Genomic DNA, 12978 nt, shown 5'->3' with positions numbered 1-12978 from the left:
AAGTTTCCGGAGCACGCGAAGAATATTCCTTCACGGTTTTTGACACGATTCGGGATGAACGCTCGATTCTCTTCGATGTTTGTTTGAGGGCTATTTTGTGCAATTAAGTGGCTAGTGGGAAGATTGTTAGGCGTAATTTTTATATTTGACGATCCGAGGGGGAAAATTAATTTTCATTTAACGAAATTCGTTTTGGAAATTCGTGAAAGGGGTTCTTTTATTGTTTATGAATTTTTATCTTTTGTCAGGTTGAGTAGTGTGAAAATTAGGGATGTTTGTTCATTCATTCTGTTATTGTTGTGAAAATTATTTCTTCGAGATCTTGGTATTGTTTATTGTCCTTTGGCATTCGAAGAAAGTTTGAAATAATTGACAATGTCTATCGTGGACCATAACACAAGTGAACGATCCAGAATATATATTTGTTTGTTTTTTCCTGAAAGTCACAGTCTGCTGTGAGCACTCGCTGCTAACACATCTCAGCTTGCTTTTAATTTTGCTGTTAATATTTTGAAAGTTAGAAAGTTTTCCTTGAAATATTTCAAAAAAGAGGGAACTGAGTGACCATCAACGCAAATTACAAAATAAAGAAATTGCTATGACTATCAAATCTTCATATTAATAAATTAATACAAAGTTTGATATTTTAATACTTTGATTTTCTCCTAATACAAAAATATTTTTAAATGATTCATATTTCATGGGGTGCCTAATACTTTTGACCAAGTTATAATTGGGTTTTCTGTTTCTCTAATAAAATAAGCAATTCGATTTTTACTTGATTTTCATTCTCATATCTTGAATTAGAATTTTGACGTACGTATGTAGATGATCATTTTTCGATTAAAATAATTTTTTAAGTATGAAAAGAATAAAATGAAAAAATTCATTTATTCTGATCTTTCATACAAAACTAATTTTAAACAAAAATATACATAATATTACATTCGTTCAAAAGCTAGTTCGGTCACTATGAGATGGTACCAGGGAAATGGTGTCTGAAAACGTCTATATTAAGCAGCAGACTTTCCTCTATAGTTAACTAGACCAAAAGCAATCATACATTGAAACCTAATTTACCTAACGAACAATATAACATATTTACATAATTTACTAAAAATCTCGAGCACTACTTACCATATCTCCACACTAATTTGTTTAATTCCTATAATTCGAACCGGTTGATCGAATCCCGTACCTTACGCGAACAACATTTCCCCTTTAAAATTTTTTAATCACTATGTTCCCGTACAGAGTCTACACTTGTTAGCAAAGTAATCAGGTGCGCAGCAGGGCAAGAAAATCACTTAACTCTAACCAGATAGCCAAGTATCGTGGCAACTGCTGGGCACGCGTGTCGCATTCTTCTTTTTTTTCCCCTCCCAGGGTGTGTATCTGAACGATACTGAAAGAGAGAGAGAGCAGCCTCATAAATTGGTTCAATTAAAACTTTCATTATCCAAATAATACGGTGTATGTGTATATGCGTTCCCTGTCCCAACGACAAACAGAGAGACGAGAGAAGAGTACCAAAGCTAAACGTCGCGGTTGAAATTATTGTGAAACGGGCGAATAACGACCGGTAATAATCCCACGGTAATTTGGCTCGCGTAAAAATATTATTTTCTCTTTATTATTATTATGACGATAACGTTTCCCGGGTATTATCCACGCGGAGCACGCCGCGTTATCACCGTTCCAGGAGGAGGAATCACGCGAGCATCGCCAGCTCTGCCCTAGCGCACGCCATCGAGCGTTCACGCGCCTATCCGCGGCTACCATCACGCGAACACGCTCCTTCGTCGTCGTCCACGACGCGCCGGGCTCTGACTTTCGTGGCGCGGATAATTACATACGTGTAAGTACGCGCGCGCACATGGCCGCGACACACGTGCGTGCAAACGGCGCATTCACGCGCGTTTCAGAAGCGTCGGCGAATAAAATAGCTAGCCGGGGTGGACGGTGTTGACTCGTGAGAGTCGGCTCGAAGAATAATGAAAGATAAGCGGCAGCACGCGGTATCGTCAGTCGATATCGGGTCATGCATCTCTCCCGTTGGACGCGCGTGTTTCGTGGCCGGAATTAAACGATGACCGCGCGCGCGGTTTGTTAAGAAACGCGTGTCGTTCGAATAAATCGCGACGACGACGGTTTCCTCGCCGCGCCGAATGAACGGAACGTCGTTGCGTTCGCGCTTCCGCGCGACGCTGATTTATGCCGCAGGAAATTGCGATAGCGCCGCTCAACGGTCCCGCTGTACACGTGCTTTTCCCCGACGCGGACAAGGAATTCCAATTTAGACGTCCGTGTTTTCTTTTTTCCGCACGGTTCTCGCGAGAAAATCGTGATTTACAAGCACTCGCTGCCGATTGGCCGAGTAACGGTGCCCGAGCGTTTTGGCGGGAAACGTTAGGAAGTTGTTTGATGGGACGATGAATAGATTGTTTGTGGTATATTTATATTATGGAAGATAGCGTTTCACGGGAATGATGTATTAGCGAAGGGAAAATGTCGTGGAGCGAAGTTAGGTGGTATTGAACGGTGCGTTGTTTTGCATTTGAAGAGTGCAACTGTACTTTTCTTTTTGGTAGGGTTTTTATACTTCGGGGTTCTTTAAGCAATACAGTTTTTCACAGGTTGCAGGGGAATGTTAAGCTGCTTAGGTATTAACTCTTTGGGTACTGAAATTCGATAGATGAAAAGAAGACTACGGAGTTAGTTCTTTTGTTTACCTAGAGCATCTTGAGACACAGAATGATATTTTATTTAGGCAAATTTTTGTGCAAAACCGTACCTGTACGATCAGTGTCCAAAGGGTTAAATCTCTTAGTTTAAAAGTTATTTCAATTTTAAGTTTATTTTGGGTTTCAATATAGAAACTCTGCGTCCAAGTTTGATAATACTTAAAACTTAGTTGAGCTCAATGATTAAGAAGATAGATTAATTAAACGTCGAATGTAAGAAATGATCATAATTCTGCTACGATGCGTTCCATGTTGAGAATCTTGTCACAAGTTCTCAACCGGTCAATCAACGTTATTCTTACAAATCACGCATATATTTTCGTCTGCGAACTTCTACCAAAAATCTTTTCAATTCCTAATTAATCACAACGATACCAAACACAAATCGAATATATGGATGTTGATCGGCAGAACCCTAGCACAAACTCGCGAAAATTTCCCAAGCTTCACCGATCGTCCAAACCCTTTTCCTCCCATACACATCCACTAACCGATCAAGATCAGCACCTCTCTCTGACGATTCGCAATTTGCGTCGCGAATTAAACCGCACGGGTGTCACTCGAGCACAACTAATCCCGGAAACTTCAACGACAACAAAACAGTGAGCAGCAGCAGGGTCGACAATGAACACGGGAAAAACAAAAAAAAAAAGAAAACCATATGAAAGATGAAAAAAGAAACACACAACAGACAAAGAAACGAGGAAAAAAAGAAAGAGAAAGAGAAAAAAAGACACGTTCGAGATGAATGACAAGAGTGGAAGAGTAACACGGACCGGTACAAATGTTTCTTCTGCAGCAGGGTTGCGGGGTGCAGTTCAGACATGGGAAGTGAGCATTACTGCCTGAGGTGGAACAATCATCAGAGCAACTTGCTGGGTGTGTTCAGTCAACTGCTGGAGTCGGAGTCGCTGGTGGACGTGACACTGGCGTGCACGGAGGGACCTTCGATACGTGCCCATAAGGTAGTCCTCTCCGCGTGCTCCAGCTACTTCCAGGCCCTATTCCTCGACCACCCGAACCGCCACCCCATAGTCATCCTAAAGGACGTACGTTTCGCCGAGCTACGTACCCTCGTCGACTTCATGTATAAGGGCGAGGTAAACGTTGAGTACTGCCAGCTATCGGCCCTCCTCAAGACAGCGGAGAGCCTTAAGGTAAAGGGTCTAGCGGATATGACGAACATCAACGCGGCAGTAGCGTCAAGGGACGAGCAACAACAGCAGCAACAACAGCAGCAGCAGCAGCAACCGCAGCAGCAGCAGTCACAGCAACAACAACAACAACAACACACGAGCACATCCGAGGGTATACAACGCGAGACATTACGAGAACATCACCGTGAACGCGAAAGTATAAAGGAAGGAAGCAATAAGGAAAGAGATAGGGAAGGAAATACATCTGGTGGCACGGGTGTGTCATCAGGAGGGGTTAAAGAATGCGAGCAACAACCCCAACAGAACGTAGTCCAACCACCCACCAGCGAGTCCACCGAAGCGGTAGACATGACGGATTGTCCGCCATCGCCGACAGGACCCGGTAGCCCTTGTCCAGGACCGTTGGCACTTGATCGACCTAGGAGGGACTCCGAAGATGTGGCAAGTCTAGAAGAAACGAGGGGTTCCCTTAGTCCGATATCGGTGCACAGTGGACCGTCGGATATGAGTCTAAGTAACAATACCGGAAGCACGCCTGGTGTGTTACCGTTGAACTTACCGCAGAGCCGGCTTCCGTCCCCGCACAGTACAGAACCTCTCGCGGGCCCGTCGGGGTTACCCCCAGTCCAACAAGTTCCACTTGTGAGTATAATTTTTATTCTTCTATACATTGTAATTGTTGGGTCTGTGCATAAGTTGTGTTTCGGTTAGGTTCTAGAGCAGAATGTTTTTTTTTATTTTTATACGGTGAAAGTTAACACGTTCAATGCCACGTTGGTCACCTGTGACCGAAGATTGTTTTCTCGATGGGGTCACGGTGGTCATCGGTGACCAGAGTACCTCAGATTTTTGGAATAATTAAAATAAAGTGAATATCATCAAGTAAAAGTTTCGAACGTCATAGCTATCTAGATATTATTTTGAATTTAAAAAAAAATAATAATATAATATTATGCTTAGTCAACGTGTTAATGCAGAGAGATATAGTTGATAAATTAATCTGTTTAAATGTAGCTTTAGACTACTTTGCGATATTTTTCTAATTTTGGTATCAAAGCACATGCTCGATGCTTAATTCTTCATGAATAGAAGAAATTTGATAAATTTAATTTGGTGGAGTTAGTCACTTTGGCTTCTCAGTGGTTGATATAATGGTCATGTAACGTTGCATAGTTGTCTTGCTGACGATAACGCTAGACCATGTATAGATAATGAAGCTCAGGTGGAAAGTTCTCTCACATTCGTTATATTTTCTAGATATAGATCCTTCTGATTGTCGTTTATTTAGATCGGCGCTTTGTGCGAGATGCGATTTTAGACAGGTCGATAACTTTATCGATTCAAAAGATAGTGGCGGGAAATGCTTCGATCAACATAAAAAATTAGTAAATATACTAACGATGAAAAATCGAAATAATTTATGCACTGATCTATTATGGTTTTAACAATTGCTATTTTGAAAGGTGTAGACAAAATTTCAGATAGAACGATGATTATTCCTTGGACTTAGCTTTACTTAGCTATATTTTTATTTTTATTCTAGACAAAATCAACGAAAATACGATTTTAATTGGAATTACACATTAATTGAAATATTCATTTATTTATACAACGTATATCCTTAATTTGCATTAGTATTTTTTTTCTTTATGCAACAAGGGTAGTTCATTGAAAACAACCCTTCTTCTCACTTTCTCACAGAATACAGATTTATCGTTAAAAATATACATTCCGTTGAATATCCTTGACACAGAGAAGCACAGGAAAACTTGCATTGAAGTTAGTTTTTTTAAGCAACGACAACATTCGGTGTCGTTTACGCAATATTACCGTCCACCTCGAACCGTTGCCAAGTTCATTATGCTCTGGCTTCCTTGTGACACGTAAATGCTAATGATTTCGGGTGCGTCGGTCCACGCGGGGCAACTTCATACTTTTCCAATAGCATCGACGGCTATCCAATTATTACTTTGACGTGAATCCGATGTTCGTTTGCAGTCGTTAAAAAAAGAGATGGACTGGGAAAGGTCGACCGAAGAGCGTAGTGCGAGCAGCGAAATATCCACGGACTACAGACTCCCACCAGATCCGGTGAGTTTCCCTCTTTCTCCGTACTATATATTCCAATTTATTGACTACTTTTTATTCTCGTACTTTCTCTTTACTCTGCATTTATATTTACATATATATATATATATATGTATTTAACACATATGTATATGTATATATGTATATGTATATATATACACATACATGTACACATACATATATGTACATGTATATATATATTGATTACGGTTATCATTGATTATGCGTCGCGCTCGACTCATCTGCAATCGCCTACACACGACCGGCATTACCATTTGGATTGCGGATGAGCTGTGTGCTGCGAGTGTTGCCAAAAAAAAAAAAAAAAAAAAAAACGAGAGAAACTAAAGATAGAGAAATAGAAAAGTCTGCAATTTTTGTTTGGATCTCGATGCATCTCGTGCCGATCGAAGATTACGACGAATCGTTCGTTTACGTGCTGCTCTCGTTGACGACGGCCGGTTGACAAAAAAAGAGTTCCGTAAGATCGTCGATGAAAGACGTTTGTCGTTCGACAGCTCGAGCAACATTTCAACACGATCCATTTTATCTATCTATCTATCTATTTATATCTATCTATTTTGTTTGCCTATCTATCCCCCGCTGATAGATAGACAGGCATAACATTATATTTCGAGTTCACTTTGCATGTGGGTCTATTGCATGCGTGCCCAAATGCTTTGCTGTTTGCTGCTCTCCCCGCTAATTTTTTAAAAGTGATCGTGTCATTAACAGAATAATTCGTTAAGCCGTGAGTAGAGTGTGATCGGAGGTTCGATGACAGAGAGAAAAAACCGTTTCATTATTCCCAACCACCTTCGAGTACAATTGGGATTTTCGCCCTTTTCTATAAGTATTGCTGTACACCGAGGATGAAACTAACCCGTTCGTTTGATCTGTGTGCATCTCGATCGAATTTGTGAGCGACGTTCACGACAAGAGTGTTTCAGAAAATTGAAAAAAAAGAACGTAATTCTTTAACTCGAGATTCGTTTACATACAATATCTTCTACAAGAAATTTTCTCACCGAGTATAGTAATATAGAATTTGTACGAAACGACGCGATAGGACGCATTGAAGAAGAAAAAAAAAATGTAGAAGAAACAAGCGTAAATACGAATTGAACCTAGCCGCTTGCCGATCGTTTTATAGCTTCAGCGTCCCGTAAAGAAAAGATCTTCGTCGAGACGCGCTACGCAGAAGGAGATCAATCGTGCATGTCGTCTTCTTTGACGAACGTATTATCTTCTTTTCCAAAACTAAGTCACTTTTCCATGCTCCGTGTATACATCCTGCCTTTTGTTTGTCTGTCTGTCTCTCTCTCTCTCTCTCTCTCTCTCTCTCTTTTCTTCCTCTGTTTTTTCGCTCCCTCTTGACCCTTCTAAATATTCTACACGCGACATTCTCCACCTTCTCTCTCTCTTTCTTCTCGATCCTCCTCTTCATAGCTATTCTCTCTTGCATCTGTCTGTCTGATTTCCTCGCGCGCTGTTTTCCATTAATTGTCCGTTTCTCTCCAATTTCTCTCTCTCTCTCTCTCTTCCGCCCCCAATTTTCTTCTCTGTCCTCGAAGCAGGATCTACTACGTAACCTCATGATCTTTCCATCGATTAACTCTAATCAGATCCTTTACCGGTGTTTCGTGGTAGCTGAAGCGAACCGCGCAGAAAATGCGTGATCCGTGACGGCACGCTTTCGAACCTCGGTTCCTCCATATCTCTTCTCCTGTATTCCTTTGGCCATTCGAGCGATCGAAGGAAAATCGCCCGGCGTATATAACACACGTATACACTCCTTTTTTTCGTCCCATCCTGCCAGCCTGTCTTGCTAGCTCACTGTCAAGAAGTTGACCTTCGTTTTTGGCCATGGTTGTTTTTTACTACATTTTTATATATGTATATATATATCAATACGTAACTATATATATATACACATCATATATATCGTTACAACACGTGTACTTTTTTTTTTACCATTTGTTACTTTGTAATATTTGTATTTCAATTTGTCGTTTTTTTGGATTGAGTGCAATGCCTTTTGCTACGGTGTACTATTTTCCGCCGCGGCGGCCTTCTTGGCCCGCGATTTGTCGCCTAAATATGATATTTATAATACTGCCAAAGAAAAAAAAATAAGAAAAAATAACGAAAAAGAGATGAAAAATTGGAGGAGGGACGAGGGGGTGGGGGGGTTGTTGTTGTTGTTCTTGAGCGAGGCTGTGGGGGTTGTCGTGGGCCCGTACATGTGCCACCCGTTTATTCCAGACCGACACATACACGCGTCTAGTATATGTATATATATATAGACACGTATAAAGATCCTCGTGTATATACGTGTGTGTGTATATATAAAACGCGTTCCTGTACGCTGTTTACACACACAGTCAAACAAAAAAAAGAATCCTTGTCATTATACATATGTTTACCTATCTGGGGTGCGCGTCGTGCCAAACAAAAATGAGCGTCAACTTCTTGTGCTACCGTCTTACATGCCGTCGAGAGGAAAATCATTTTCTCGTCAGACCAGGGACTTCTTTTTTCCACCGAAACGAGAGGAGCCGATGATATGAATAATTATAGAGGAGGAAAGAAAGACAGAGAGAGAACCTCGCGTTACACGCGTAACATTCGGTCATGCCAAAAACGCGCTTCTTTACAAAAAAGTAGTGGTCTCGAGAAGACAAGCCTTGCCTGTTCTTTATTTATTTTTTTTTTATTTCTCTGATTTCTTAGTCAACGGTCTTTTAGTGGAGAGAGATAGAGAGAGAAATCGTGAAAATGGATGTAGTTAACAAGTAAGAGGAAGTAAAGACAGATACGCAAGAAGCGACGAAGAGAGAGAGAGAGAGAGAGAAAATGACGTAGAAAAGAAATAGAGAGAGAGAGAGAGAGAGAGAGAGAGAGAGAGAAAGAACGAAAGAGGGCGAGAGGAAGAGAGAAAGAGAGTGTGAGAGATACACGGTTTTCCGAACGAAAAGCGGCGTCGTGGGACCGATTGAAGCCCGGTGTGTCGCGACTCGTGCATACATATATGCATATACAATATATACACACTTATATATATTGTACATACATATATACGTGTGTGTATCTCCTGTGTACGCTGTGAGTCGAGTATCGTCCAGACGAGCGATTTGTCGCAGCAGAAATAGCGAGAACGTATACGTATAGCATCCATGTATCATAAGTGACGGAGAAAGAGAAGGAAGGAGAGAAATCTCTGTTCTGCTTGAAACGATCACTTCAAACTACTATACCAAGCGAAAACTTGCCAAACAAAGATAGATGAATAGCTAAATAGATAAATAGATAGATAGATACATAGATGATAATTAGATAGATGATAAAGAGAAGGAGAGAGAGAGAGAGAAAGTGAGAAAGAAAGGAAGAAACAGCACGAAAGCAAGAGAGAGAATGAGAAATGAGGTGAAAAAGGGAGAGAGAAAGAGTCAGTAGCGAGAGCGTGAGCGAAAATTGAGAAGGATATTATTGTGGGGGTGTTACGGACGAGCTTAAAGGGAAGACAAGAAGTTGATGTTCTTGTTTGTTTGGTTGCAGGAGTTGATGGGTGTGGATGAGCGGATGTTTGCGTGCATGTACTGCGGTGCCTCGTTCCTCCACCAGAGCAAGCTGGCGCGGCACATCCTCTCGCACAGCCTCGAGTCGCTCAAGTACCGTGAGCAGGCGGCCCACCTGCAGCTGCAGGCTCAGCTGGGTCTCGAACCCGGTATGCACCTGCCGCCAGAGGCCCACTACCCCACCGCAGGTACGATCGAGCCGATGGACCTCGAGCTCGCGGCCCACTCGGACCCGACCTCCGGCGTCGTTCTCTGCAAGTTCTGCGGCAAGTCGTTCCCGGACGTCGGCTCTCTGATAGCCCACCTACCGGCCCATACAGGCGACAGGCCCTTCAAGTGCGAGTTCTGTGGTAAGGCCTTCAAGTTACGCCACCACATGAAGGACCATTGTCGGGTGCACACCGGGGAACGTCCGTTCCGGTGTACATTGTGCGGCAAGACCTTCTCGAGGTCGACGATACTGAAGGCCCATGAAAAGACACATTATCCGAAGTATGTGCGCAAGTTCCTGTCCCCGAGCCCCGTGGATCCCTCCGAGGAAGAGGCCCCGCCGCCGCCACCGCCGCATCATTGAGTTCGCCTTAGATCGTCGTGCAACAACCGCCACGTTCACCGCCGCCGCCGGAGGAAGAACCGCCGATTAATCATACACCTTCTCCTGCGTTCACGTTTCCGTTTAACCTCGTCCTGGCGTCGACTGGACACGATCAACGCCGTTCTCTCGTCGTCTATCACCATTGAGGATTCTTTGGAGAGGAAGAGTATCGACGTCGTGGTTATGGTCGTCGTCGTTATGGTTGCCCGTACGATATACCGGGGGACAACAACAGTAGGATTGGACGAGAGAAATGGAAACACGGACACGAGCAGTTCTACTACTAGTGGTGCCTCATTCTCATTCGCTCGTTATTTCTCGCATTTCTTTCTTTATTTATCCCCGCTACTACTACTACTACTACTACTACTACTACTACTACTACTACTACTACTACTTGTGTTTCATCACCTGGTTATCATCTGTCGTCGTGTCCTTCTCTCGACACACCACCAGGTTAAGTCGTCGTTCAGCCTCCTCCTGCTGTTCGTCTTGTTTAAACGGCTGAGAAACTATCGTGCGCCTCCTTCGTTTATCTTTCACAGGGCGCTCGATCCCTCTCGGGTTCCCGTGATCATCGTTTCTTCTCCCTGTTATCGTTCCTGGTCTCTCCTGTATTTTCGTTCGTCCCCATGGAGGATGTACACCTCGCGTTCATCGATCCCAACTGAGCGACGAGGCAAAAAGCCGGCGGTGTTTCTAGTTAGTCCTGTGATTTTGGTTAGGATGGTTGGTAAACGCGTGTTCAGAGGGAGGGACACGTTAAAACGAGCTCCCTCGTTTAATCAGTGCTTTAAGACGAAACGTTTAGCTTATATATACATATATATACATACTATATATATGTATATGTATATATCGATAAATTATTGAAGGTATATATATGTGAGTGAGAGGGAGAGAGAAAGGAAGAAAGAAAGTGAGATAGAGAGAAAGAGGAAGAGTGTGAGAGCGGGAGAGAAAGGGGACAAAGAAGAGAAAAAGAAGCTGAATTAAGAAGAGGATGATGATGATGATGAAGATAGAAGATCGGGTTTTTAAATCGAGATAAATTACCATTATCACCGAGCGTGAGAGAATAAGAGAGAGAGAGAGAGAGAGAGAGAGAGAGAGAGAAAGGGTGGGAGAGAAAGGAAGAGAGGACGAATGGTAAAATTTGAGCCGCCACGGTTGGTGCTTTTAAGAGATTTTGATAAAATGCTGTGAATATTATATTGATTACGATTAACTATAAACTATTGTAATAATGTAATAACGTTGTACGATGTACGATGTGACTGTTGTTGATACGATTGAGAATATTTTATACAGTTGACAAGGGGAGGGGTTGGGATTCGCGCGCCGACGATTACGATATGACTCAGAGAATGGGGCGGGGGGTGACAGGGGGGGAAAAATGGGAAAAACCGGGGGAAAAGGGTGGGTTAGGACTGACGACGACGGGGGAGGGAAGTATAAAAATGGGGGTTATGGGAGGGGTAGAAGAGAATCGTCCACATGGCGAGATTCGATTCAGCGCGTTCGTGGACGTTCGCGGTTCAAACGATTAAAAAATACATGCACGTGTCGTTGTTTTTTTTAGCAAAACGAGGGAAATTTGAAACGCGGCGCGGGGCTGCTTAATTAATGTCGCGTACTACGGAGTGCGCCAGGCGTCATCGCGGTTTTAGTAGCTTTCACACGGATAGAGCTGTTTCTTTCCCTTCGTCGTGGCACGTGTTTATTTCGTTCCTCCGCTCTTATCGTTATTATCGTTGTTATTATTATTATTGTACACGCCGGCAGTGACGCTTCGTCTTCGTTGGCTGGCCTTCAGCGGTTCCCTAGAACCACAACCTCGACGTGGTGGTGAATTATGGATGCGTTCACGTGAGATACACACGTGGATTCTCAGAAATTTGCTTCTTTTTTTCTCTTTTTTTTTGTTTATCTTCCTTTCGAGCGTCTCTCGGAAATTCCCTGTGCGTTTCCGTCGGTCACATTTCTCGTGAGGACACTTTTTACACACGAACGGTCGACGTTGATTTTTTGTCGGACGTCGTTTACTTGTCCGAATTGTCGAACCAAGGGTGATGCAGCTAATTACGCCGCGGTATCGAGAGATTGTCGAATATTATCGGCGAGAAGATCTCCCGAATCTGTTCCCCACGATGCAGTCGTACGCGTGTGTTTACGATTGCCCGCGAGCTTTCAACCAAATTCCAATTACGCGGCGACGTAAACACGATATCGAGGACACGGTGAGAGAAACGCATTCGGGGACAGGCCGCGGAAGTCGGCGCGTGTGTCTAACGGATACACACGGTTGGTGTTTAGGCCAGAGCGAAGCAGTGCAATATAATTCAAATCACCGCGGAATTTTGCTGTCTCTTTTTTTAGCCGAATCATTATTATTTACACAGTTTCTTCGTCGTGGTATCGACAGCACTCGGCTCGATGTTCTTTCCTCCTTCTCCACCTCACTGTTTATATTATTTATTTTCATCCGTGTATCTGCTGTAGCCAGTAAATGTTAGATATTTAGACGATCGAATTTTGCGGTGGATCTAACACACACTTACCTGTGGGACAAGAATGAAAGAGAAAGAAGAGAGAAAAAAGTGAGAGTTTGCGACTATTTTTCTTGGATCGAACGTTAACGACGATTCGACGAAAATGAGAAAATGAGAATATCGAGGATAATGGCTGAGAGAACGCGTCTCCTTTTTTCCTTTTTTTCTTTTTCTTATCCATGGGAGCGTTTCTGTCCAGTACAAGCGCGCTAGAGCATTGGCGAACACACGAAATTCCGACCTTCCTCTAAACGGTCCGCGAAG

At 42.9% G+C, this 12978-nt stretch overlaps 1 protein-coding gene across 2 annotated transcripts in view; it reads left to right on the top strand.

The window, feature by feature from the left end:
• The first annotated feature begins 3565 nt into the window (after positions 1 to 3565).
• The window catches only part of LOC108577601 (protein bric-a-brac 1-like), a 53904-nt gene continuing 44491 nt past the window's right edge, over positions 3566 to 12978 (top strand). The window contains exons 1-3 of one of the 2 annotated variants that reach the window (XM_017940782.1): positions 3569 to 4543; positions 5900 to 5992; positions 9548 to 10182. In XM_017940782.1, the coding sequence (XP_017796271.1) occupies positions 3569 to 4543; positions 5900 to 5992; positions 9548 to 10141 (1662 nt within the window). In that variant the 3' untranslated portion in view covers positions 10142 to 10182. Of the gene's footprint in view, positions 4544 to 5899; positions 5993 to 9547; positions 10183 to 12978 lie in introns of those variants that run through there. The other variant, XM_017940784.1, reaches the window with a different exon arrangement.

Source organism: Habropoda laboriosa, unplaced genomic scaffold (genome assembly GCF_001263275.1).
Source record: "Habropoda laboriosa isolate 0110345459 unplaced genomic scaffold, ASM126327v1 scaffold578, whole genome shotgun sequence".
Classification (NCBI taxonomy): domain Eukaryota; kingdom Metazoa; phylum Arthropoda; class Insecta; order Hymenoptera; family Apidae; genus Habropoda; species Habropoda laboriosa.
The sequence above is the reverse complement of the archived record's forward strand: the minus strand, read 5'-3'. Positions and strand labels throughout refer to the sequence as shown.